At 40.2% G+C, this 26,703-nt stretch overlaps 1 protein-coding gene and 1 long non-coding RNA gene across 2 annotated transcripts in view; one reads left to right on the top strand and one right to left on the bottom strand.

Moving 5' to 3' along the window:
- Positions 1–7,179, top strand: part of PROS1 (protein S) — a 62,077-nt gene extending 54,898 nt beyond the window's left edge. The window contains exons 14-15 of the mRNA XM_055567858.1: positions 2,059–2,284; positions 6,701–7,179. Coding sequence (XP_055423833.1) covers positions 2,059–2,284; positions 6,701–6,861 — 387 coding nt within the window. The 3' untranslated portion in view covers positions 6,862–7,179. The remainder of the gene's footprint in view (positions 1–2,058; positions 2,285–6,700) is intronic.
- Positions 7,180–11,826: 4,647 nt separating this feature from the next.
- LOC129644782 (uncharacterized) overlaps positions 11,827–26,703 on the bottom strand; it is a 34,971-nt gene continuing 20,094 nt past the window's right edge. The window contains exon 3 of the long non-coding RNA XR_008710987.1: positions 11,827–12,686. This is a non-coding gene — a long non-coding RNA (uncharacterized LOC129644782). The remainder of the gene's footprint in view (positions 12,687–26,703) is intronic.

Raw genomic sequence — 26,703 nt, 5'->3', positions numbered from 1 at the left:
GGTTAACACGTGCCGTGTCCTTGATATTTATTTTATCTTGTCTATGTTTTTTGTGTTTCTGTAAATACTTCAGACTGTCTTTCTGCTATCTGGAAAGCATCATAACACCCACCTCCTTAGTTTTGATTTTATTTTCTCTCCCTTTTTATATTTCCTCTATATGCTAGTAAGCTATCTGCATAGATGACTCTTGGCAAGGTGGGTAATATAGTGTATCAGCAGTTTAAACATTCAGAAAGTAAATAAATAAACAAACACACATATATATGTATGTATATAACGCTCGAAATTCTCCAAGCCAGGCTTCAGCAATATGTGAACCATGAACTTCCTGATGTTCAGGCTGGTTTTAGAAAAGGCAGAGGAACCAGAGATCAAATTGCCAACATCCACTGGATCATAGAAAAAGCAAGAGAGTTCCAGAAAAACATCTATTTCTGCTTTATTGACTATGCCAAAGCCTTTGACTGTGTGGATCACAATAAACTGTGGAAAATTCTGAAAGAGATGGGAATACCAGACCACCTGACCTGCCTCTTGAGAAATTTGTATGCAGGTCAGGAAGCAACAGTTAGAACTGGACATGGAACAACAGACTGGTTCCAAATAGGAAAAGGAGTTCGTCAAGGCTGTATATTGTCACCTTGTTTATTTAACTTATGTGCAGAGTACATCATGAGAAACGCTGGACTGGAAGAAACACAAACTGGAATCAAGATTGCCAGGAGAAATATCAATAACGTCAGATATGCAGATGACACCACCCTTATGGCAGAAAGTGAAGAGGAACTCAAAAGCCTCTTGTGAGTGAAAGTGGAGAGTGAAAAAGTTGGCTTAAAGCTCAACATTCAGAAAACGAAGATCATGGCATCCGGTCCCATCACTTCATGGGAAATAGATGGGGAAACAGTGGAAACAGTGTCAGACTTTATTTTTCTGGGCTCCAAAATCACTGCAGATGGTGACTGCAGCCATGAAATTAAAAGGCGCTTACTCCTTGGAAGGAAAGTTATGACCAACCTAGATAGCATATTAAAAAGCAGAGACATTACTTTGCCAACAAAGGTTCGTCTAGTCAAGGCTATGGTTTTTCCTGTGGTCATGTATGGATGTGAGAGTTGGACTGTGAAGAAGGCTGAGTGCTGAAGAATTGATGCTTTTGAACTGTGGTGTTGGAGAAGACTCTTGAGAGTCCCTTGGACTGCAAGGAGATTCAACCAGTCCATTCTGAAGGAGATCAGCCCTGGGATTTCTTTGGAAGGAATGATGCTAAAGCTGAAACTCCAGTACTTTGGCCACCTCATGGGAAGAGTTGACTCATTGGAAAAGACTCTGATGCTGGGAGGGATTGGGGGCAAGAGGAGAAGGGGACGACAGAGGATGAGATGGCTGGATGGCATCGCTGACTCCATGGATGTGAGTCTCAGTGAACTCCGGGAGTTGGTGATGGACAGGGAGGCCTGGCGTGCTGCGATTCATGGGGTCGCAAAGAGTCAGACACAACTGAGCGACTGATCTGATCTGATCTGATATATATTTGACAACCTCTGATAAATACTCTGTAACTTACAGTCCTGGTTTTTCTTTCTCAGAGACTTCACTCAGTTTGTCCCAAGTCTGCAGGATTTCTTGTGTGGCACAAATAAACCTTTCAGTCTTGCTGGATGTGCTTACTATAAAGCACTTTAAGTTTTCTAAGTCTTTTTCCCAACAAAGAATAATTCAACTCCTTCCTTTTCCATATGTAAGTTTTAAAATTGGTAAGGCTCATAAAAAGAAGTTTATTGCTTAAGATACTACTTAAGTTCCCATTGGTTTCTTGAATTTTCAGAACCTGCTGTACATTCATTCACATCTTAGCTAAACCTGGAGTTTGTAAAACTAATGCATATTCAAAAATAATGATTATGATAATAGAAGTTTTTTCATTTAAACTTGAAGGCTCTATCATATTTTCCTCACCTCATTGAAATTCAGTTTTTTGAATTTTAAAAACCACAGTCTCTTTTATTTGGCATTACTGTTAGTATTTGTTTATAACGAGTCTTTGTTCTTCAGGATATCCTGGTATCTGTTGAAAGTATGGTAATAGCTCGGATAGAGGCCATAAGTCTGTGTTCTGATCAGCAAACCTTTCTGGAAGTCAGAGTCAACAGAAACAATTTGGAATTATCGACTCAACTTAGAAAGGATAGCTTCCACTCTGAAGACTTTCAAAGACAATTTGCCATCTTGGATGAAGCAATGAAAGGAACAGTGATCACTTACCTGGGTGGCCTTCCAGGTATCTTCTCACTTTGTCTTCAGTTTTAAAAAGTGTATTTTCAATGAAATTGATAGTATTTTAAATATACAATTTTAGTAAAACAGCATCTGTATATATATACAGCATATGTAATTGTAGTAAAGGGGCATCAGAAGGGAAGAGAAAATTCCAGTAACCATTATTCTTTTCCTGGGAGCTTTCATGAACACTTTATTGGTCATTTTTATTTAATTTTTTTAATGGTAAACTGAAACTAACCAAGTTTTGATGCATTTGACTATCCTAGCCAGAAATGATTTGCCATTTTTATTTTATACTCACAGTTGTCTTCTGAGTTTAATATTTATTCTTCAGTTCAACCATCACTCACCCAATATTTATTAAAACCCTATGTCTCAGGCAATAGAGACTCATCAAGAAACAAATGGATACAATCTCTGCTGTTAAGACCTTTACCATCTAGTGACAGAGGCAGATATTAAACAACTGATTATGAAAATATTAAAAAAATAAAAATTTTCATAACTTCTATGAAGGAAAAGTTGGGGTTGCTTTTACAGCCTGAAAAAATGAGGCCTTGATCTGGTTGTGGGGGCCAGGAACAAGCTCTCTGAGGAAGAGAATAAGATACAACTCTGATATTTGAAGGATTAAATGAAGTTTACCAGGTAATGAGGGTGGAGATTGGAGCTAGTATGCAAACTGTCCATGGCAGAATGGAAAGGGGTTGACATGCTTGAGGAATGTATAGATCAGTACCATGAGAGCACATTGACCAAGGGGGATGGTCGTGCAAGAGGAGGCTGTGAAATGGGTGGTGGGTGGGATTATTATAGACCTGGTTCAGAGTTCTGTGTCTTATTGGAGCCGTAAGAATCATTAAAAGATTTTAGACAAGGAAGTGGTATATCAATGATGCAGTTCAAAAAAGTTCCCCTGCATGATGATAGATCGTGGGGGAGATATAAGTGGATGAGATGAGTTGGGGGCTAATGAAGCAGTTCAGATGAAGAAGCAGTTGCAATAACAGTGTTGACAACTATACTGCCTCAAATGGTGCTTAACAAACAGTCTGGGCGCTGTTCAGAGTGCTTCAAGTGCATCATTTAATGTTTAAAGTAGTCCTATGAGGAAAGTACTTTTGTTGTCTCCATTTTGCACTTGAGGAAGCTGAGGAAGCTATTGGACTAGGGTGATGTTAGTGGAGATAGTATACAGTGAATAGGTTGGAGATATATGTGAGAAGCAAAGCTAATAGAAATTAATGATTGAAAGAATCTCTTAGGTATTTGGCATGAGCAGTTGCATAGGTGAAGATTCCATTTACCAAGATAGGGAAAACTGGAGGAAAAGTGGTTAATATGGGAAAATATGACATTGGCATCAACATTGTACTTTAAATGACAAAAAAATTGAGGCAGAAAGTTTTTTAGAAACATTTTTGAATAGTTTGGTGTCTGAACTTCTACTGATCTTTAAAATACTTGAACTGCTCAGTGTGTTCATTTCCCATATATGGAAGTTTTCTCTAGGTTTTGGGGGAATATAAGTAAATAGACTAGAGCAGAATCCCCTGGTGGTCCAGCGGTTAGGATTTGGTGCTTTCATGGTTGCACGTGCGTGCATGCTAAGGGGCTTCAGTCTTGTCTGACTCTTCGGAACCCCATGGACTGTAACCCGCCAGGCTCCTCTGTCCATGGAATTCTCCAGACAAGACCACTGGAGTGGCTTACCGTTTCCTTCCCCAGGGGATCTTAGGTAGCCTTACCAGGGATCGAACCCACATCTCCTGCATTGGCAGGCACATTCTTTACCACTGATCCACCAGGAAAGCCCTTTCGTTGCAGTGGCCCAGGTTAATCCCTGGCAGGGGAACTGAAATTGCCAAGCCAAGTGGCACGGCCAAGATACATATATATATAAAAGATATAGTAAATAGGTTATAAAAGTTATAAATAGATCTGTTAGATAGATATATCCATTGATAGGTATACATGCATAGTTACATTAATGTGGTTAATTATTAGGAAGTATAATTATGGTTCAAATGAATAAATTCTAAATACATTGAAATCCACCTACTACCTTATTCACAAATTAGTTGAATGTAATTTTAGGAAATCAAACAAACAATGAAAGAGTTCAGAAGAACTAAAAATGTCAGAATTTCTGTGATTCCAGGACTTTGTCAACAGCACTGAGGACTAATTTTAAGCAAGATGTGTTTAGAAAGCATGAGGAAAAATTGAGGAAAAGTTGAAATTGAGACATTAAGAGTGTGAACAAAAAAGCAAGAGAGCTCCAGAAAAACATCTATTTCTGCTTTATTGCCTATGCCAAAGCCTTTGACTGTGTGGATCACAATAAACTGTGGAAAATTCTGAAAGAGATGGGAATACCAGACCACCTGACCTGCCTCTTGAGAAACCTGTATGCAGGTCAGGAAGCAACAGTTAGAACTGGACATGGAACAACAGATTGGTCCCAAATAGGAAAAGGAGTACATCAGGGCTGTATATTGTCACCCTGCTTATTTAACTTATATGCAGAGTACATCATGAGAAATGCTGGGCTGGAAGAAGCACAAGCTGGAATCAAGATTGCTGGGAGAAATATCAATAACGTCAGACATGCAGATGACACCACCCTTATGGCTGAAAGTGAAGAAGAGCTAAAGAGCCTATTGATGAAAGTGAAAGAGGAGAGTGAAAAAGTTGGCTTAAAGCTCAGCATTCAGAAAACGAAGATCATGGCATCTGGTCCCATCACTTCATGGCAAATAGATGGGGAAACAGTGGCTGACTTTATTTTTGTGGGCTCCAAAATCACTGCAGATAGTGACTGCAGCCATGAAATTAAAGGCTTACTCCTTGGAAGGAAAGTTATGACCAACCTAGACAGCATATTAAAAAGCAGAGACATTACTTTGCCAACAGAGGTCCATCTAGTCAAGGCTATGGTTTTTCCAGTAGTCATGTATGAATGTGAGAGTTGGACTATAAAGAAAGCTGAGTGCCGAAGAATTGATGCTTTTGAACTGTGGTGTTGGAGAAGACTTGAGAGTCTCTTGGAGTGCAAGGAGATCCAACCAGTCCATCCTAAAGGAGATCAGTCCTGAGTGTTCATTGGAAGGACTGATGTTGAAGCTGAAACTCCAATACTTTGGCTACCTGATGCGAAGAGCTGACCCATTGGAAAAGACCCTGATGCTGGGAAAGATTGAGGGCAGGAGGAGAAGGGGATGACAGAGGATGAGATGGTTCGATGGTATCACCGACTCAGTGACATGGGTTTGGGTGAACTCTGGGAGTTGGTGATGGACAGGGAGGCCTGGCATGCTGCAGTTCATGGGGTCGCAAAGAGTTGGATACGACTGAGCAACTGAACTGAACTGAAGAGTGTGAACTAGGAAATGGAAAATTTCTTAATTGATATGCAAAAGAGACATGTTAAGTCACATATTATGAATTAAAAATCAGGTGAAATAGATGATTCCAGGCATATTTATAACAATGGTATAGCCTATGCTAGTCAGCCAGACTTGAAACCATTTCTTAACAAATGATGAGCCCATAGAAAAGTATGGATTCATTCACTACATTGGCAAGTTAGAAGTGGGAAATTTGAAGTATATATATATATAAGTATATAGTATATATTTGTATAAGGTACTGAGGAGGAAGAATAAGAGCTGAAAAATATCCATTAGGAATTAAAATTTATGGAGATGAGATGCCAAGAAAAGAGGAAGCAAGTAGAGAGATGGCTGTTTTGAAGATGAACCATAGTTCTCAGGAATCCAAGGATGTTGCCTAAATATTGAGTTTGATAAGGAGAGTAAAGTATAGGAAAGCCTTGCGCCCTGTTCACTGAAGTATTATTAAAACTGTTATTTTTCCGAACACCAAACATTACATGACAGTGAATTCCCTATTATGACCTGCTACTGTATGCTCAGCAAGACACTATTTCTTTGGAAAATACAGAAATCTACTTATATTCCAGCAATTATAAAACAGACATATTTATCATGGCATTTTAAAAAAGATTTCCAAATAGCTATAATTTTGAGTTGAAAAAAAGTCTTAATAATGCTTAACCTATTGCTCAGATTTAAGGAGAAAATAAAATAGAACACCACAAGTAAGAATATGCTATTTTCTACTCTTTCTAAAGCATGTTTATTTATCTGAGGTTTGGCTGGAACTTTTACAAAATCAGAGGAACACAAGCTCTGCTGAATTCAGTACCAAACACAACACCTTATAACACAGAAGTCACCTAATATGAACTTATTGAACAGAATTACATTATTGACTTTTCCTTTAGGATTAGAATTTAATTGAAAATGAGCAGTCTGACTAATTCCTCTAACTATAAGCATGTAAGATGCTAAAAGTCTTGGGCTAATATTTTAATATTCTGTTTTAACAGATGTTCCATTCAGTGCCACACCAGTGAATGCCTTTTATCAAGGCTGTATGGAAGTGAACATTAATGGTGTACAGTTGGATTTGGATGAAGCCATTTCTAAACATAATGATATTAGAGCTCACTCGTGTCCATCAGTTTGGCAGAAGACAAAACATACTTAAGGCATTTTTTCTCTGCTGATAATACCTTTTTCCTGTGTGTAATTATACTTATGTTTCAATAATAGCTGAAGTGTTTTACCTACAATGTGCATATCTTGATTATTTTGTGGTACTTTAACCTTCCTGGAATTTTAAAAAGGTCCTTTTTCAAGAAAACAAGATTCTCTTGTGATATGAATCATATTAAAAATATTCTTACCTCTGTTGCTGTCTAGACATTAATGAAACCTATAAAAATTTTTAATTTGAATTTTTTGTGACAAATGACATTTCTTCTTTTTTATGTTTGTAAAAGTAAAGTTTAATTTTATCATCATGAACTATGGTTTAAATATCTGTTTTGTTTGTGTGTGGGGGGGGTGGCGGGGGGAGGAGTCAAGGAAGTTAAACCTTTGTTAGAATCCAAACAAAAGTCCCTGTGACTAAATTCCATTGTTACCAGTCCTCCCAAGTCAGTCTTCAAATAAGGGACCTTCTGCCTGGTGTAACTCGAACCAATAGGAGACTGAGTTTGGTTCTTCAGAAGCAAAGGAAAGTTATCCTTGGATCAGAGAATGAGAGGTGGGAGTTCCAGCTCTAGAGTACAGGGTCTTCTGACAGGCTGTGGGCTGGGCTGCTTTACAGGGATCGCCTATGTAAAGTGGGAGGAGGGTGGGATGCTGTGGGAGGGGGTGGAGTTCTGGCAGAGCAGACAGCTTTGCTGCTCATGCTCCAGAACACAGTGTGGAGCGGAGCGTCTCTGCACAGGGCCCACCACCTCCGCCGTCTTGAATTGAGGGTCCTGCTTGGTGTTTCTGCGCACAGGCGCCTTACCTGAGGTGCTGGCACAGCCAGCTCACAGGAGGAACTCTGATCTGAAGGGCCATGTATGAGGCTGCTGTATGTGCCCCCTCTAAGCAGTCCCTTGTGAACAAGTGAAACGGGCACAAGTGAAACTTAAGCACAAAGGAAAAGAAAAAGGTTAGACTTTATTTTATTACCCAGATTCTGTTTTTATATCCCAGGAACTGTTAATGGGTTTTGCTGCTGACACTGTTAATCAGAGGAGATACTTTGTTTTCATTTTTTCGTAATGAAAGCAGAAGAGTTAAGTGTGAATTGTTAAGTGTGAATTGAGTGGAAGGCCTTAAAGCTTTATTCCAAAACAGTCCGTCAGGGAAACCAGCTTTGACTTCATCTTTCTTTCACCTGTTTTCACATTTGAATTAGATAATGAGTGGGCTATTACTGAATTACATAATGAGTGGGACAAATTTTCATAAGAGCAGCACATGAATTTTGCTGGTTAGTGACTGGATTTTATGAGGCTAATATATTGTGTTGGAATGGGTGTAGAAACCTGGCGTGGGTACATTCCTTAAATCTGGCTGTGTGAGTCACACAAGTGTAGATGAGGAAAGGCAGAACCTAATGATGGAAAGAACAAATGAGAGAATGAATAATATGAAACATGTTTCTGGTTTTCCCTGAATCAAACCTTAATTACCAGAGTACAATCCCAGAATGTGATCGTTGAAGAATAAAAGGAGCTATGAAAACTAGAACAAATTTTAATGAAAGGATAAACCACAGAGGGACACAGTTTATACTGTGTCTGTCTAATATCCTAGCTTTAAAGTAAGGAGGTAAGATTTATATATTTACTGTTAATGCATTTCAAGTGGCAGTTTTATTCTTCTCACACCTACCATTCACATTGGGTATGTATTAGGTGTTTCACTGACAGTTTTAGAAAGTAAACTTTTTTCCACTGTAGACATTGTACATTATGTAAGACGTAATTAACTGGTGATATTTTGAAATTTTATATTAATAATATCTATATTCTATCAAATCTTTGAAGAGAACATAAAATTACATAATATTCATGTAACTCTCATGCAGCACAGTAGTTCTTTAAGATGGACAAATGAAGCTGTAATATTTGATTAGCAGTTATGGTTGAGTTGTGGACTGGAGCTCAGAAAGGAAAGAGAAGCAAAAGTAACATGCTGAGTGTTTGACACATACCAGAAACTGTGCTAGATCATTTTACTGGATGTAATTTCTCCCCTGGCTACCACCATGCATAGTGGATGGTGAATTGCAGTGAGCAACTATTGATAATTACAGTGGTGTAAATAAGTAAGGAAGTAGTAAAACTGGAAGTAAATGGAAATTCTTAAAAAAGAAGGAAGGAAAAAATGAATTTTCTTTCAGAAGGAGTTCTCTAATTCTCATTTAATCATGCCCAGAAACAAGGGTAGCTATGGGGGTCAATTTCACTTTTCCCACGAAAAACAAACTTTCCAACATGCAGTGATCTTCACAGAGGTTCCAGATACTCATTTATAAACAATATCTATCTTTGAGATGCACTTAAACAATGGCTTAGAAAGAGAAAGGGTCTAGATCTTTGATCTTGATCTTTACCAGGATACACAGACTCTTAAAGAGTGGTAGAGAACAGTGGTTTCATGAAGGACAAATAGGATATTTGGTGCTTTTTGAGCTGTGTATCATGAGAAAATCTAAGTGACAGGGTCATTACAGAGTCCCATACACCTTACCATTTGCAGAGATGGATTGTATATCAGTGAAATAATGGTTAATTTGTGAGAATAGAGTTATTCACCTTTTTCTCTTGTTGGAAATTGTAATTCAAGTCTCAGTCTCATATGTGTAATTCAAATCTCATATGTGACTTTTATAACGTATTTCAGATTTTTTATTTTTCGTTCTGGAAGTGGTGCTATTGCTGGACAGAGGACTTTTTTCAAAAGTGTGTTTAATAATTGCCTTTATTTCTTTTAGAAATCCCTTAGACCTTTAATCTCTATGGTCAGTGTAGAAGAAGACTATTATTTAAAATAATTTCCTTCAGATGTCTTGATATTTTTACTGATAGTATGAGCTTGGGAGAAGACAGGGACTCTGGAAACTCCAAGGACAAGTGTTGTAAAAATCTAATTTGTTAATCAGCAAACATTCATCAAGCACCTAGTCTGTGCATGTGAAACTGAAGATGGTAAAATGTCTAAAGAGTTAATTTCAACTGAATAGAAAGTGACGGTACTCAATAGGCCCATGAAAGTTAAAGTGTTCATTTCTCAGTTGTAATCCAGCTCTTTGCAACCTCATGGACTGTAGCCCACAAGGTTCCTCTGTCCATGGGATTCTCCAGGCAAGAGTACTGGAGTGGATAGCCATCCCCTTCTCCAGCCCAGGGACTGAACCTGGATCTCCTGCATTGCAGGCAGATTCTTTACTGCCTGAGCCACCAGGCCCATGGTAGGCCTCAAACTCGTGTTCCTTGAGCAGTCCTTTTAGACTGTCTCAGGAATTGAAGCAATGAAACTGAATCATTATTCCTATATAGGAGTAGTTTGTTTCTTACAAATAAAACTGGTTTGACAGTGATCTTGCACATGGGTTACTTGCCGTAGCAGGCTTCTAGCTTTCGCAGAGAACTTATATTTGAAAATTAGTTCTTCTCCTGTAGGAGAGGCATTGGTCAGAGGTTCATCCAGTGGTGGGCTTGGGTCCAGCTCAGCCCATGGTTATCTTGCAGTCATGTTTACAGAGTGTGAAGGTGAGGAGCAATTACATGGAACAGCATCCTATGAGGCCAGATTATCAAAACCAATTATTGAATCAAGGTATGTGAAGCGAAGAGGATCAGAAATAGAGGGGAACTGAGTTTAGAGCAGTTTGAAACAAGTAGCAGGGCATAGAGGCTGGGAGACATTTCCCGAGCCACAGTCTACTACTTCATCAGTACTTTGGACCTGCAATTACCTTGTAGGTAAGAATAGCATCCAGAGAACTTACTGACTCAGTCTTCGCTGACCTACTTCCCACAAGAAGCCCTTTCCAAAAAGAATCCTAATTCTGTGAGAGAATAATGTGACAAAGTTTGAACTTTACTAGTGAGAAATCATCTTTCTTGATCAAGTTTTAAATGGTGGAGTCTGAAGTCTCATTCTGTAACTTGTCTCTAGGTGGGAGAACCACTTGTTTAACTGATTATTTCTCTAAACTGATTTGAAGAAAAGGAAGATGGGGATAGAGCTGATGTAGGAAGTATCTAACATTATTATCTGTGGTTCACAAAAATAAACACCTTACTTATTTAAATATAAACAATAAATATAAAATAAATAAAATGCAATGAGTATAAAACTTTAAACAAAGCATTTTGGACACTGGAGCTGAGGCTGGAGCCTTCAGAGGTGAGAGGATCTTCCTGAGCCAACTTGGCATGTATAAGATAGCCAAAGAAATTAAGAGCTGGCTGTTCTGAAAAACAGGCAGTCTCAGACTTCTTTATATATGTAGCAGGTTGGCAAGCTGAGATTCAAACCCAGGATGTCTGACTCAAGAGTCTACAGCCAAATTCAAAAGTTTGTATTTCACCGATATTCTTAACTAGTTATCCCATCATAATATATGTTAGTAAATAACTAGGTAGAGAAATATTATATTGTTATATAGTGAATGTTATATTGTTGAAGTGGAAAAATTTTGTCTCTAACTGTACATATAACCTGCTGTGTCAGTAGAGTCTTGGTAATAATATCAGCTTAACGGTTTTAAGACAAATGTATGTTATTTAATTCAGCTAAACAAATGCTGATGATGACTCTGAAAACTGACCTACAGTGGACCCTCTGTAGGTTCTGCATAGGCAGATTCAATCAGCCATGGATGGAAAATATTTGGGAAAAAAACTTATTCCAGAAAGCTCCCAAAAGCAAAACTTGAATTTGCCACACACTGGGTAACTATTTACATAGTATTTATATTGTATCAGGTACTATTAGGTTGGTATAAAAGTAACTGCGGTTTCAGACTGTGAATTTTCAATCATTATAACTAGGCTCACACACATCTTTATTAGTCAAAATAGGAACCATTTCAATCAACACATGTTTGCCAAAGAGAAATAAGTTTGTTTATTCCTGTAGCGTAAAAATCCATGCTTCGGATTTGATGAACTCTTGGAAAGCATTTTCTGCCTCCTGCTGGTTGTGGAAGCCTTTTCCCTGCAAGAAGTTGTTGAGATGCTTGAAGAAGTGAGAGGTTGTCATTTGGTGAGAGGTCGGGTGAATATGGCAGTTGGGCAAAATTCGTTCAACTTCTGAAGCATTGATTGTGCAACATGCAGTCGGGCATTGTCATGGAGAAGCATTGGGCCCTTTCTGTTAACCAACACAGGCTGCAGACGTTACAGTTTTCTGTACACCTCGTCAATTTGCCGAGCATACTTGTCAGATGTAATGATTTCTCTGGGATTCAGAAAGTTGTAGTGGATCAGACGGGCAGCATACCACCAACACAGATCATGACTTTTTTTTGGTGCAAGTTTGGCTTTGGGAAGTGCTTTGGAGCTTTTTCTTTGTCCAGCCACTGAGCTGGTCATCACCAATTGTCATATAAAATCCACTTTCCTTTTCACAAAAAATGGTTTGTTGTTGCGTACAGAAAGAGAAGACGACCCTTCAAAATGACAATTTTTTTGATTTGTGGACGTTCATGAGGCATCCACTTATCGAGCTTTTCCACCTTTCCAATTTCTTCAGATGGCAAAGGACCGTAGAATGTTCAATGTTGAATTCTTCAGCAACTTCTTGTGTAGTTTTAAGGGGATTGGCTTCAATGATTACTCTCAGTTGGTCATTGTCAACTTCTGATGGCTGGCCACTGCACTCCTCATCTTCAAGGTTCTCATCTCCTTTGGGAAACATCTGGAACCACCACTGCACCGTATGTTCATTAGCAGCTCCTGGGCTAAATGCATTGCTGATGTTGCAAGTTATCTCTGCTGCTTTATGACACATTTTGAACTTGAACAAAAAATCACTTGAATTTGCTTTTTGTCTAACATAATTTCTATAGTCTAAAATATATATAAACAGCAAATAACACGTCATAGCAAAAAGAATATAAAGCGAGAAATGCACATTAAAATGATATATAACATATAAATGGTAAAAGTATAAATGGTAAAGTTAAAAAATGTAAAACCGTAACTACTTTTGCACTAATCTAAATATAAGTAGTCTGGAAGTTATTTAAAGTATACGGGAGGATGTGAGCAAATACGATGTTACTTTATATAAGGGACTTGAGCATCCGTGGATTTTGATATCTGTAGGGAGCTTTTGGAACAGGTCTTCCTCAGATACCAAGGAATTACGGTAATTAGAACTCTAGGCTGGATACTGTCCTAGGAAAAAGTGGAGAAAGTGCCCTACTCCTGTTGTCAATATATTTACAGTTTAGGGGATACCAGACAAATGGAGAAGTAATTCAAATATGAGCCCAAGATTGGTAAGAGCTGCACCAGAGAAATAAACATTTGCAGGGGCTTATGAGGAGGCAGAAATGGATTTGAAATGGAAAACTAGTGAGGTGCTATTTTGAATTAGGCCCAGTAAGATAGAACTTTTCATTAGTTTCTCTGCCTCCAAGTCCTATTCCCTGCAATGTTTTCACATGATGTCTGACAGAGATCTTGTTTCACTATCATCCTCAACACCCAAAAGATTTTTCCTGTCAATCATTGCTAGAAGTACATATATTTAATCCTAAGCTTTCAAGGACTTTCATCTTTAAACCAGTGGATCTCAAACCCAAAAATGTTTATTAGATTCCCTGGCCCCATCCCTGGCAACTAAATCAGGATTCCCATGGATAACCAGAGTAACAAGCCGTAAGTCCAGCCTCTGAGTACCACTGTAACCTCATGCACCTTCTTCCCCATTCTTATTTCTCCCATGTGCATGTGAATGTGTACATACACACTTAAACACACACACACTCACACACATGCATGCAAGCATGTGCACACAGATATAAAGCAAAAACAAAAATGAGAAAAATAGGAACAGGAGAAAAGGATAGAGAGGAACAGGGGTGTGTATGTGAACAAAACAAGTAGGGGAGAACAAGACAACAAAGAAAATGAGAGAAGATACAAAGGAAACGAAAGCAGAGATTCGGTGAAACATTTGATAAGATACAAGATAAAAAATAAAGGAGAGGAAAGAGATGAAGCAAAGAGTACAAAAAGATAGTGGGTGAAGAGGATAAGGTAGATAGGGAAAAATACAAAAAGAAATATCTTCTTCCCTGTAAACACAGATCAAAGTAGGTAATGATAAGTTGAGATCTACAGAGAGATTAAAAAGAGAGATGATGAAGAAATTTAAAAGAAAAGGTGAAAGAAGAAAAGGTTAGGGAGAACAAAAGGAAAGAAGGAAAAAAAAAAAAAAAGAGAAAAGACCAGGTAAATTTAGAGAAAAATAATTGGGTAACACAAAGGAAGATGAGCCAAGCACAGAGAAAGCCTGGGTTAAGTGCTAAATATACAGTCAACAACGGTGTGAAGGCAAAGTGGGCTTACATTAAACTGTTGCTGCTGCTAAGTCACTTTAGTCGTGTCTGACTCTGTGCGACCCCATAGACGGCAGCCCACCAGGCTCCCCCGTCCCTGGGATTCTCCAGGCAAGAACACTGGAGTGGGCTGCCATTTCCTTCTCCAATGCATGAAAGTGAAAAGTGAAAGTGAAGTCGCTCAGTCGTGTTGACTCTTAGCGACCCCAAGGACTGCAGCCTACCAGGCTCCTCCGTCCATGGGATTTTCCAGCAAGAGTACAGGAGTGGGGTGCCATTGCCTGCTCCGAACATTAAGCTAGTGATTCTCAAGCTGGCTGCATAGTAAAATCACCTGTGAACCTTTATTTTATTTTAAAAAATATTTAATTGGAGTATAATTGCTTTACAATGTTCTGTTAGTTTCTGCTATACAGCAGTGTGACTCAGCTGTAAGTATATGTATATCCTCTCCCTCTTGAACTTCCCTCCCTCCCACCCCACCCCCTGATCCCACCCCTTTAGGTAATCACGGAGCACCGAACTGAGCTCCCTGTGCTTTACAGCGGCTTCTCACTAGCTATTTCTTTTGCTCATGGTAGTGTGTATCTGTCAAGGCTACTCTCAATTCATCCCACCCTCTCCTTCCCTGGCAGTGTCCACAAGTCCATTCTTGTGTCTACCTGTGGACCTTTAACCACACTGACCACTCATGTCCTCTCTTCCAGCCCTGCTCCACCCTCCAGCCTCCAGGTTAGGATTCTCATTTAACTGGTTTGGTGTGCTATCTGGGCAACAGAGAGTTTTGACTCTGTAGGTGATTCTAAGGTGCCTCACAGAGATATGCATCTCCCAGGAAGCGCAGTGGATGGGATGGGCATGAGAGTCGAGGCCACCTCAAAGAAGAGGTCCTGGTAACCCCTTGTACATACCCACCAGGAAATAAAATCACCTGCTATTTCTCAGGAGTGTTCTTATTTTAGTCATTTAGTAAAAGCTATATTGTACAACCCATTTTTAAAATGTGACTTATTTTGCCATGTTTTTGATAAAAAAGATTTTATTAACAACATACCAAAAAAGTCCCTCTTCTACTATAGGAAAAGTAACTTATTCTAATATGTAATATACTTTTTATACCTTTTGAAAAATAATGGAAGTATAAAAGAACTCACTTTAAGTGTACTTTTCATACAGAAAATAAAAGCCTGAAAATTTGTATGGTTCTAAAACAAACCACATTTTTGGCAGAAAACACACACTGGCAGATAACTCTTTTTCTAAATCTTCTTCCATTATTAGGAAAATATTGCTTTGGCAGTGGGTCTGCTGAGGCAAACTCTTCTACAAGTTTCATGCTGTGCTTGTTATGGCTCTTAAAAATGTTTTAAAAACAACCCCTTTTGGATTGAAACATCCAATTTTCTCTTGAATTTATATGAGTTTAGAGAGTTTTGGTAAAACTTACGTAGTTCTTTTGCAAATTATCACATTTTCTGATTTTATTGTTCAATTTGGTTATATCAGAAGTTTGGAATATAAACAAGTACTCTTGCATGGATATAACTACATGGATTTCTAGATGAACTGGACTACATTTATGTCAAAACTGTCATTTAAAAAAAAACTTAATGGAACCCAACAATCAGATTTCAAAAATTTTGACATGTAGATATGAACAGTTATCTCAAGTCTGCCATTGACAAAGCTGCAATTGGAAACTAAATTATTTTAGTTAATCTCTACTGAGCACAAATATTCTAAAATTAGGGAAAAATAAACAAAACTCTATGCTTTCTACAGATGCTTTTGTTATAAATACAATACATGGTGACATATTGGTGGATGAGGTAATCAAGATGACGTGACCCCCGTTTGATCTGAGAGTTGGACCTGGGCAATTGAAGTTTCCTCCCCGCATCCCATGTGCTTAAAATATACACTCTCCACTGTTCCCACAGTGGGAGCCATTTTCAAGAATGCAGCCTTGAGAGACCAATGTGCTGTTGAGACTATTTGGATGGTAGGTGTGATTGAACCCAGTTGGGGCCTCTTCCAAAACTTTTAAGATTCTGGCAGGTGGGTGCAGAAATCCACTTGTCTTGCAGCTGCCCAAGACAGCTCATTAAACCTCCCATCTGCCAATTGAGAGTAGCCTGCCAATTTCTTTGGTTTCTCCCTGCCCTCCACATATGGGGCCAGTTTCAGATTTCACCTGGGTTACTCTCTCCCAAGGAAGTTTCTAGCTAACAGTTGGCAAGCTAGCCAGGAGACCCAAGAACTGAGTGCTGGGAAAGAGCTTCTTTGGAGGAAATTCTGGATTAGCCGTTGACCTCCATATGGGAGAGTGGGAGTGGTCTTAGGTAGGATACTTGTGGACAGATGTCCTTGAAAACACCAGCTGGTCTAATGCGCTTGTTTGAGGAACTGTGCAGAGTGTACTGTGGCAGAGAAAGCAAACGAATGGCTGCCACAGTGGGCTGGTCTCTACTGCGGGCAAGTCACTGGATACCGACGCCCAACTACAGGCTGAAGCTCAAGTTAGAAAATTGGAAGAGCTGAGGTTAGAGAAGGACGTGTGGGTGTCCACTGCCCTGCTTACTTTGCACTGGCAGACAAGGTGGAACAACAGGATATGAAGGTGGAAACCTTAGTGTGTGTTTTGCAAAGCTTGGAGGATGCAAACTGCCATGAGTCAAGGTCTTTCCTTGTGACAAAGCCCGATTAGGACCCTAAGAGGCTGAATCCCTGGGAAAGTTAGGAGAGTGCAGAGGGGGGTGCTGTGGTAATAGTGAGATGGAAGAAATCTCCAATGCCCTGTCTGACCCCTGATATAAAAGAAAGGAAAAACACAGCAATAGGGACCCAAGCCAGTGGGGCAGCTTCTAACTCAAGAAACATTCATGATCAGAAAATATTTTCTCTCTGAGGTTATTGATACAGCTGCCAAGTTCCAGCAAAAGGCCAGGGAAAGCATCCAGGCTGGTTGGCGTGGCTGCGGGATACAGAGGGTGATGGCATTTCTTTGACCCAGCAGGAGGCAGAGAAAATGAACATCATCACCAAACACACTCTGCCCTCCAGCAGCACCTGCATGGTGCTGTGGGGAGGGCAGTCAGGGACTCATTCCCTTACAGTTGGATTATTCTATCCTGCAGAGAGGCTTGGTTAATGAGAGGGAACTCCTGGTCATGTGGAGTCCTGAAAATATATAGTGTGCCTTCCTTCTAAGTCACTTCAGTTGTGTCCGACTCTTTGTGACCCTATGGACTGTAGCCTGCCAGTCTCCCCTGTCCATGGGATTCTCCAGGAAAGAATGCCAGAGTGGGTTGCCATGCCCTCCTCCAGGGGATCTTCCCAACCCAGAGACTGAATGCAGGTCTCTTATGTCTTCTGCAGGTTCTTTATCACTAGCACCACCTGGGAAGCCCTGAAAATATATAGAGGAGACACAACAAATTCTTAGGGAGTTGGGAAGGAGATAGGCAGACCATCTACGTCCCTGTCTTTGCAGGCCTTGGTCAGGCCACATTCGCTTCAGGGGTGGAAGCTGAGATACACCAGTCCACCCCCAGCACCTGGTATGGGGTGCAGATATCCATACTGAGTCCAGGTGTGGGGCAGGACATTTAGGATGTTGGGCAGCCCATTGCTGATCTGGGGAAACAAAAATTTCAAGAATGGGCACAGGCTAGAGGAAAATCCTGAGACAGAGGGAACTAAGAGAGCCAATAGTCTGCCCTAATCAGCTATGAATAGTCTGGTAAAAGTAACCCAGAAGCAAATGTGGTTTGACTTCATTGCTCCAGGTCCCCAACTGAACAGAAAGACTGATAACCCAACACTGTGTTGGTCAGCCTACGGAAAGTCTTAAAATCTGAATAGTTCAGACCTGTCTCACCTGCCCCTAGCATCCCGTTGCTCTGGCCTGCTCCAGTAGCGGCCTCAGGGCTACAGTCCTGTTAGGGGTGGGTGTCACCCATAGTCTGAGCATATTATGATACAGACCAAGACTGCCTCCAGGTGAGGGCCACCGGAGGCAATCGGAGGCCTCCTGTTACACTCACTATATGCTGGCCCCCACCAGAAATAAACAAAAGGTGATGATTCTGTGGACACTAAAGCTGAGTGTAGTCTAATACATGGTCACCCTCAGACGTCTTCTGCACCCCGCCTCCAGTGCCATCAATGGTTACCAACGGCAAACAATCAGGAAGGACAGTCCCTTTGATAATGACAATCAGGCATTCTCCCACATGAGAATGCCCCAAACCAGAGAACATGGTGGACACTGATACCCTACAAGGTCTAACTCTGCAAACCTCTGTTGGTGAATTCTGCCTCTGAGTTAGAGCAATCAAACCAATGCCAAAGAAAGTGCCAGCTGGGAACATAAGGAATGAAAGAAGCTCTCCAGGCACTGCATTGAGGGGGCACTGTACACCTGCCCCGGGTGCCTTCAACAGCCTGGCGTGGATGGTAACAAGCCAGATGGCAGTGTTGGCTGGTTTGGTTCCTGCTAAGGGCAAGGAGGAGACGAGCTGCTCCAGGCCTCTCTCTCTGGCTTGTAGACAACCATCTCTCTTCTGTATCTTCTTGTTTCCCTTCTTACACATCTGCCTCCAAATTTTCCTGTCTTCTAAGGACAACAGTCATACTGGGTCAGGCCTCACTCTAATGACCCTGTTTTAACTTAATTACTTCTGTAAAGATCCTGCCTCCAAATAAGGGCAGATTCTGAGATAATAGAAACACAGGAATTTGGGGAGAGGACAGTTCAATTCATAACAGTTCTGTAGCTTTCGTAAAAGTTTTGATTTGGAAGGAGAAAGTATAGGGTAAATCAATAGACATTCAGGCAGTAGAGTCATGTTTATAGGTTTTATGCTGTCACCATAGCCCCCAAGTTTTGACTTAAAATGTCTTTTGGCTTGAGAATATCTGACCTCAGTAATTATTCTATAAAAATATAAAACTGATGTTAGAGGAAGAGTAAGTGTATGAGCTGGGTGGAGAGAAATGGTGTGTATGGGGGTTTGAATATGCCCTGCTTAACTAGTTTTTAGAATAGGTCTACTAATATTGTTATAAAAATCCTTTCCTCATTTTAGCAGCTGTTTATATTCCTGCCTTGCTTTATCCATACCTCTTCCTGTACCTATTGCTATTGCTAAGTCACTTCAGTCGTGTCCGACTCTATGTGACCCCATAGTCGGCAGCCCACCAGGCTCCCCCGTCCCTGGGATTCTCCAGGCAAGAACACTGGAGTGGGTTGCCATTTCCTTCTCCAATGCATGAAAGTGAAAAGTGAAAGTGAAGTCGCTCAGTCGTGTCCGACCCTCAGCGACCCCATGGACTGCAGCCTTCCAGGCTCCTCCATCCATGGGATTTTCCACTACCAATAACAATTAAACTGCTATAGGGTACAAGGTGCCTTTTCTAATGAAAGGAAGACATGTCCTATGGCTAGAGTCTAGAGGCTACTAGCTGCAGTGAATGAGAGCTGAAGAGCCTGGTGCTGTGTTTAGTCGCTGAGTTGTGTCTGACTCTTTGCAACCCCATGGACTAAAGCCCACCAGGCTCCTCTATCCATGGGGAATCTCCAGGCAAGAATACTAGAGTGGGTTGCCATGCCCTCCTCTAGGGGATCTTACCATCCCAGGGATTGAACCCAGGTCTCCCACATTGTAGATGGATTCTTTACCACCTGAGACACCAGGGAAACCCAAAGAACCTGGAGACCTGGGCTAAGAGTGAACCACCTTAGCTCCCCAAGACTGCTTAAAGTAGAGACAGTGCTGAAATGGCAAAATGACTTTGTTGGGTGAGGGGACCCCTGACTGGTAGCCATTTAACCACCAGTTTGCAATATTCTTCAATATTCAAAAACTAATTCTTGCCATCCTGTCTAAGCTGGCTCCAGCACATCACCCTTAAGTTTCCCAAAATGTGTTTTCAGTGTAGTCCTCCAAACCCAACTCATTATATACCATATTCATTTCTGGAGGCTGCTGTAACAAATTACCACAAACTTGCTGACTTGAAAGGACAGAAATGCATTCTCTCAGTTCTAGAGGCCAGAAGTCGGAAATCTCGCAGGGCTGTGCTTCCTCTGGGGGCTCTAGAAGAGAATCTACTCCTTATCTCTTCCAACTTCTGGTGGTGTCAGAATTCCTTGGCTTTTTTGGCTGTGAACACATCACTGCAACCTGTCTTCCTCTTCATATTGCTTTGTTCTCAATGTGTATCTTATCCTCTGTGCATCAGTCTCTTTCAAGGATGTTTGCCATTAAATTTAGGGCCCATTGGGGTAAAATTGCCTCATCTCAAGATATTTAATTTCATCACATCTGCAAAGACCTTTTTTTGCCAAGTAAAGTAACACCCATAGGTTTAGGGGATTAAGATGTGGCCATATCTTTTTTTGAGGGAAGGGAGCACCAATCATCTCATTACATTTATTACATGTACAAAATTCATATTAAATTGGTGCTAAAATTTGAGAGAACAGAGAAGATGAGGGAATACAATATTATGAGTATGAATCCTGGAGTCATACTCTTTGGTTTAAATGCCAGTTCCATCACTAACTAGCTGTGTGAACCTGGGCAAGTCACTTAGTGTTTCTGTGTCTGTTTCCTTATCTGTACAATGGGATAATAATAAAGCCTAGCTTATTGAGTTGCTGTGAACATTAAATTGCCCATAGTAAGTGATATATCAGTTCAGTTCAGTCACTCAGTCATGTCCAACTCTTTGCAACCCCATGGACTGCAGCACACCAGGCCTCCCTGTCCATCACCAACTCCCAGAGTCTACCCAAACCCATGTCCATTGAGTTGGTGTTGCTATCCAACCATCTCATCCTTCTGTCATCCCCTTCTCCTCTTGCCCTCAATCTTCCTCAGCATCAGGGTCTTTTCAAATGAGTCAGCTCTTCGCATGAGGTGGCCAAAGTATTGGAGTTTCAGCTTCAACATCAGTCCTTCCAATGAACACCCAAGACTGATCTCCTTTAGGAGGGACTGGTTGGATCTCCCTTCAAGGGACTCTCAAGAGTCTTCTCCAACCCCACAGTTCAAAAGCATCAATTCTTTGGCACTCAGCTTTCTTCACAGTCCAACTCTCACATCCATACATGACCATTGGAAAAACCATAGCCTTGACTAGACGGACCTTTGTTGGCAAAGTAATGTCTCTGCTTATTAATATGCTGTCTAGGTTGGTCATAACTTTCCTTCCAAGGAGTAAACATCTTTTAATTTCATGGCTGCAGTCACCATCTGCAGTGATTTTGAAGCCCAGTAAAGTAAAGTCAAGTCAGCCACTGTTTTCACTGTTTCCCCATCTATTTGCCATGAAGTGGTGGGACCATATGCCATGATCTTAGTTTTCCGAATGTTGAGTTAAGCCAGCTTTTTCACTCTCCTCTTTCACTTTCATCAAGAGGTTCTTTAGTTCTTCTTCACTTTCAGCCATAAGGGTGGTGTCATCTGCATATCTGAGGTTATTGATATTTCTCCCGGCAATCTTGATTCCAGCTTGTGCTTCTTCCAGCCCAGCATTTCTCATGATGTACTCTGCATGTAAGTTAAATAAGCAGGGTGACAATATACAGCCTTGACATACTCCTTTTCCTATTTGGAACCAGTGTGTTGTTCACTGTCCAGTTCTAACTGTTGCCTCTGGACCTGCATACAGGTTTCTCAAGAGGCAGGTCAGGTGCTCTGGTATTCCCATCTCTTTCAGAATTTTCCAGAGTTTGTTATGATCCACACAGTCAAAGGCTTTGGCATAGTCAATAAAGCAGAAATAGATGTTTTTCTGGAACTCTCTTGCTTTTTTGATGATCCAGCGGATGTTGGCAATTTGATCTCTTGTTCCTCTGCCTTTTCTAAAACCACATTTTTTTATTGTTGTTATTATTAGAAGAAATTAGGCTGAATTCATAGAATTTATTAAAACCTTGGCATTGCAATTGTTGATGGTCTTACAGGACTAGAAACTTGTCATGTGGAAGTCCACAAACTGGCTTGAAAGGAGTGATCCTTGCAGATCCAACTTGATTCATTGTTACATCCCAATTTTGTCTCAGATCTGTCTTGAAAATGGTAATAGGCTGTTTTGTTCTTCCTGGTTCCATTTTTGTGCTGAAGAAGGGAGATTATACCTTCCACTTGATCGAAAATGGCTCAAATCTGTCCCTTTGTTTGACAGTACCAAGTTTAGAAAAAGGGCAGAATCTGAAAGCTTTGAAAGATATATTTATGCTACATGTTTGCACCATCACAATTTTTACCAGCACCTCTAGAACATACATTCTAATTCATTATGATGCAAGAATAGAAATGCTAATCCACCAAAAGTGTGAGAATTCTTGCTGATCCACTAAGCACTCATGTTAACGTTCATTTAATAAAAGAAATAGATTCTGACTCTGTTGTAAATTATGTGAGGGGGAAGGTAAGGAATGTAGGAAAATAATTAACTAGCATAATTCATTTAGATGTGTTTCCTCTGAAAGCATTAAAATGTCTTTGTTGCTTCCTGCAGGAATTACTTTAAAGCATTGATATATTGTGCTTTTTCTATATAATTTTCTGATAGTTGATTGTGTGGTTTATAAAGTAAAAAGAAGACTGTAGAATTTCATATTCATGCTAGCCCTCATTAGTAAACCATAGATTTATTCAAACAAAAATTATTTTCTATGATTAGTCAATTATATAGATAGCTATTATTCAATGCTTTTTTCTTCTGCCTTTTAATTTTTAAAATCCCTTTTATTAAAAACAAATATAAGGCCTCTTTGTGTGGACAGAATGACAGATCTACATAACTTAAATAAGAGAATAAATCAGTTTAATTAATACAGCTGTGTTTCTGATAGCAGCTTTTAAATATACTTTGTTATTACCTACATATTTGACTGGAAACTGGAAAACATTAGGCTATTAGATCTAGAAAAGTGGACTCACATGACCACATGAGGCTGTCAGGAAAAAAACATATATTTCAATATTATTCTAGAGACTGTCCATCACTATGTGTTCATGAAACTACTCAGTAATACTTCAAATTTAAGAAATATTTAACTCTATTACCTTCTTGATAAAATATACCACATATACAGTATACCCCAGGGCTGAGAAAAGAAGCACAAAATACTTATTATGAGTTGACCAAATTTAATAATATGATTAAATGCTTTTCATTTTTATTCTTAATAACTTGGATTGTAAAGTAGCACTTTGCATTCATCCACTTTCTCTCCACTCGTTTTCAATTAAGTAAAACCCATGGTGGGCTTTCCCCCATGGCTCAGCTGGTAAAGAATCTGCCTGCCAATTCAGGAGATGCAGGGATGGGGGTTAAATCCCTGCATCAGGAAGATCCCCTGGAGAAGGAAATGGCAACCCACTCCAGTACTCTTGCCTGGAAAATTTCATGGACAGGGGAGCCTGGTAGGCTACAGTCCATGAGGTTGCAAAGAGTCGAACATGAACGAGTACATGCACACCGACAAAACCCATGGGAATGAGGGACAAGTGTGACAGATTGCTACATGTCCTCAGGTTTTTTTTCCCTGGGTGCAGGCCTCTTCCTTACCTGCAAAATTCTCCTGTTGTAGGAAGAAGAGTAAATCCCTATTATAGAACGAAAGAGCTAGTCTTATTGTTAATCTCATTTTAAAACAGATAACGTCCCTGTCCAGCTTTATGTTCAAATTCCCAGGTCCTCTATAATCTTTGCCCCTCTGCTGTCTTCAGCCATCATCTCTACCTCATCATGTCATTTATTTCCTAGCCCTTCACGGGTGCCATTTAATCATTTGTCTTTGTTTTGCTTTTGCTTATTATGTTTTTCTTTCTACTATGAGAGCCCTCCCCATCTTTATTCAAACTTTCACAAATCAATCCATCTATTCTCCCTTGTAGCACTTAACTACATTTTGTATATACTTCCATGTATACTGTTTAGTTACAATGTGTCTTTCCATGGACTATAATTTTTATGGAAGGAGGGACATTACTTGTACCCTGCTGCTGCTGCTGCTACGTCGCTTTAGTCATGTCCGACTCTGTGTGACCCCATAGATGGCAGCCCACCAGGCCCCACTGCCCCTGGGATTCTCCAGGCAAGAACACTGGAGTGGGTTGCCATTTCCTCCTCCAATGCATGAAAGTGAAAAGTGAAAGTGAAGTCGCCCAGTCGTGTCCGACTCTTAGCGACCCCATGGACTGCAGCCTACCAGGCTCCTTCATCCATGGGATTTTCCAGGCAAGAGTACTAGAGTGGGTTGCCATTGCCTTCTCGTACCCTAGTGCCTGGCATTTGGCAAGCATTACATTTTTTTGAATAAATAAAGTTTATTGCTTATATATATTTGTTTTACTTCCTTTCCAAGCAGGTTGTAAACATTTATGTATAGGGAAAACACTAATCTTTTTGAATCCACGGCTGCTTCCAGACAACCTCCTTACCTTCTAAAATACCAATGACCCCATGGATACTTGAAAAAAGCTAGGCTCATGAAGTGAAGCTAGGCTCACCAGTGAAGATTATAGGGAGAACAAGAAATAAGATAAATAAGAATGAGGTGTGTGAGTTTTAGTAAGTCCTTTTTTAGCATGCTGAGATGAGCTATACTATGCTTCACCATCATCTTGTCTAGAAGAGAGAGCATCTTGAAGTTTTTGGAGCTGCGTGTTTATAGCAGAACATCTGCAGAAGGTGAAGGGAAACAATGAAGACTGCTGTGTTTGTGTTCTGCCCATAAGGAAGCAAGAATGAGCCGTCCTTACGCAAATACGAACAAGATGATTTAGGGTAAAAGTCATTGCACTCTAAAGAGATATTACCAATTTAAGGAAGATGTTGACATGCAAAGATGCACTCTGTTTTTCTCCTCATTCTTGGAATTTCATGTCCCAGGCAAAACACATGACTCGTGTTACTGCTGAACAGCCATATCCACAAATCTTGCCGGAACTGTCTCAAAGGAAATCCTCAACTTTTATATCAACATGGACATGTCATTATTTTTCAAATACTCTTACATAGGAGTGTTTCATCATTACTTTAACATCCCAGTGAATAATTCAAATGAATTCTACTGAGTCTCACACACACACACACACACACACAATCCCTCCAATTATTTACATTTAACAGACTTGTTTTTCTCCTTCCTGACTTAAGTGCCCAATATCTAAGTACATTTTTTTCCTTCTCTATATTTTCTGTTTTTGCTTCTGCTAAGTCGCCTCAGTCGTGTCTGACTCTGTGCGACCCCATAGACGGCAGCCCACCAGGCTCCCCCGTCCCTGGGATTCTCCAGGCAAGAACACTGAAGTGGGTTGCCATTTCTTTCTCCAATGCATGAAAGTGAAAAGTAAAAGTGAAGTCGCTCAGTCATGTCTGATTCCTAGTGACCCCATGGACTGCAGCCCACCAGGCTCCTCCGTCCATGGGATTTTCCAGGCAAGAGTACTGGAGTGGGGTGCCATTTGATATTGCTTTTATTTTCTCTTTCTACCTTTGAGGATAAATTCGTATTTCAGTGAATTTTGTGTCAGGTCAGCAAAGTCAAAATAGAACTCCTCATGGTCTTAGAGTATCCCACTTCTCTTCCCATTGTTTCATGCTAACCTTGACTGCTTAACTTTTTAGGGTCTCACTTTCGCTCACTATTTTTTTATAAATTGAAGTAAAATTCATATAACATAATTAGCTACTTTAAAGACATTTGGTTGCGTTTAATGCATCCACAAAATACTAATCTTTTGCTTCTCTCCAGTTTACTCCTTTTCCCATAAATTTTACAAACTTTTACTATGTCTTCATGCCTGAACTCAACCCTGCACCTTCAGCCCTCACTGGCTTGCATGTGTGCATGATCATGTTTTCTAAAGTCCAAATCCCCGAGAAGACAGAGAGCCCACCATGTTTCTCAGCCTGCTTAGCTTTCTACCCTCCTTCATGCCCTCCTCCTCCATGCAGAGGAAAGCAGAGTTTCTCCCGCCCATGATTTATCCTGTCCAATGCACTCCTGTCCTATTTCCTCCACATTTGGATACCCTGTGCCACCAAATACTGCATTCCTTCCATTCTTAATCAGTACTTTTCTTTTATTTTCCCTAGTCTAAAAATTTATTCATGATTTCTCAATTCTGAAAAAGGTCTTTCGTCAGTTCTTATCTCTTAGCTGCTACCGGTTTTTCTCTTTCCCTTTATCACTGCTGAACTTATTGAGAGAGTGATCCAGATTCTCTTGCTCACTTAAGAAAATCTTATGTTTACAAGTTAACTCACCACCCACTCAGCTATTCCACTAAAACTGCTCTCATACAAGTCACCATTGACCTCCCATTTGCCAACCTGAAGGTCTTAATTATAACTCTCAAAAATGTTTTAACCAAATTGGGCCCTGTGGACCAGGGCCTCCTATCTCATCTGAAACACTCTTACTTTTTGGTTTTTGTG

The sequence above is a fragment of the Bubalus kerabau genome, chromosome 2 (assembly GCF_029407905.1).
Source record: "Bubalus kerabau isolate K-KA32 ecotype Philippines breed swamp buffalo chromosome 2, PCC_UOA_SB_1v2, whole genome shotgun sequence".
In the NCBI taxonomy this organism is placed as follows: domain Eukaryota; kingdom Metazoa; phylum Chordata; class Mammalia; order Artiodactyla; family Bovidae; genus Bubalus; species Bubalus kerabau.
This window is presented reverse-complemented; position numbering and strand designations above follow the sequence as displayed.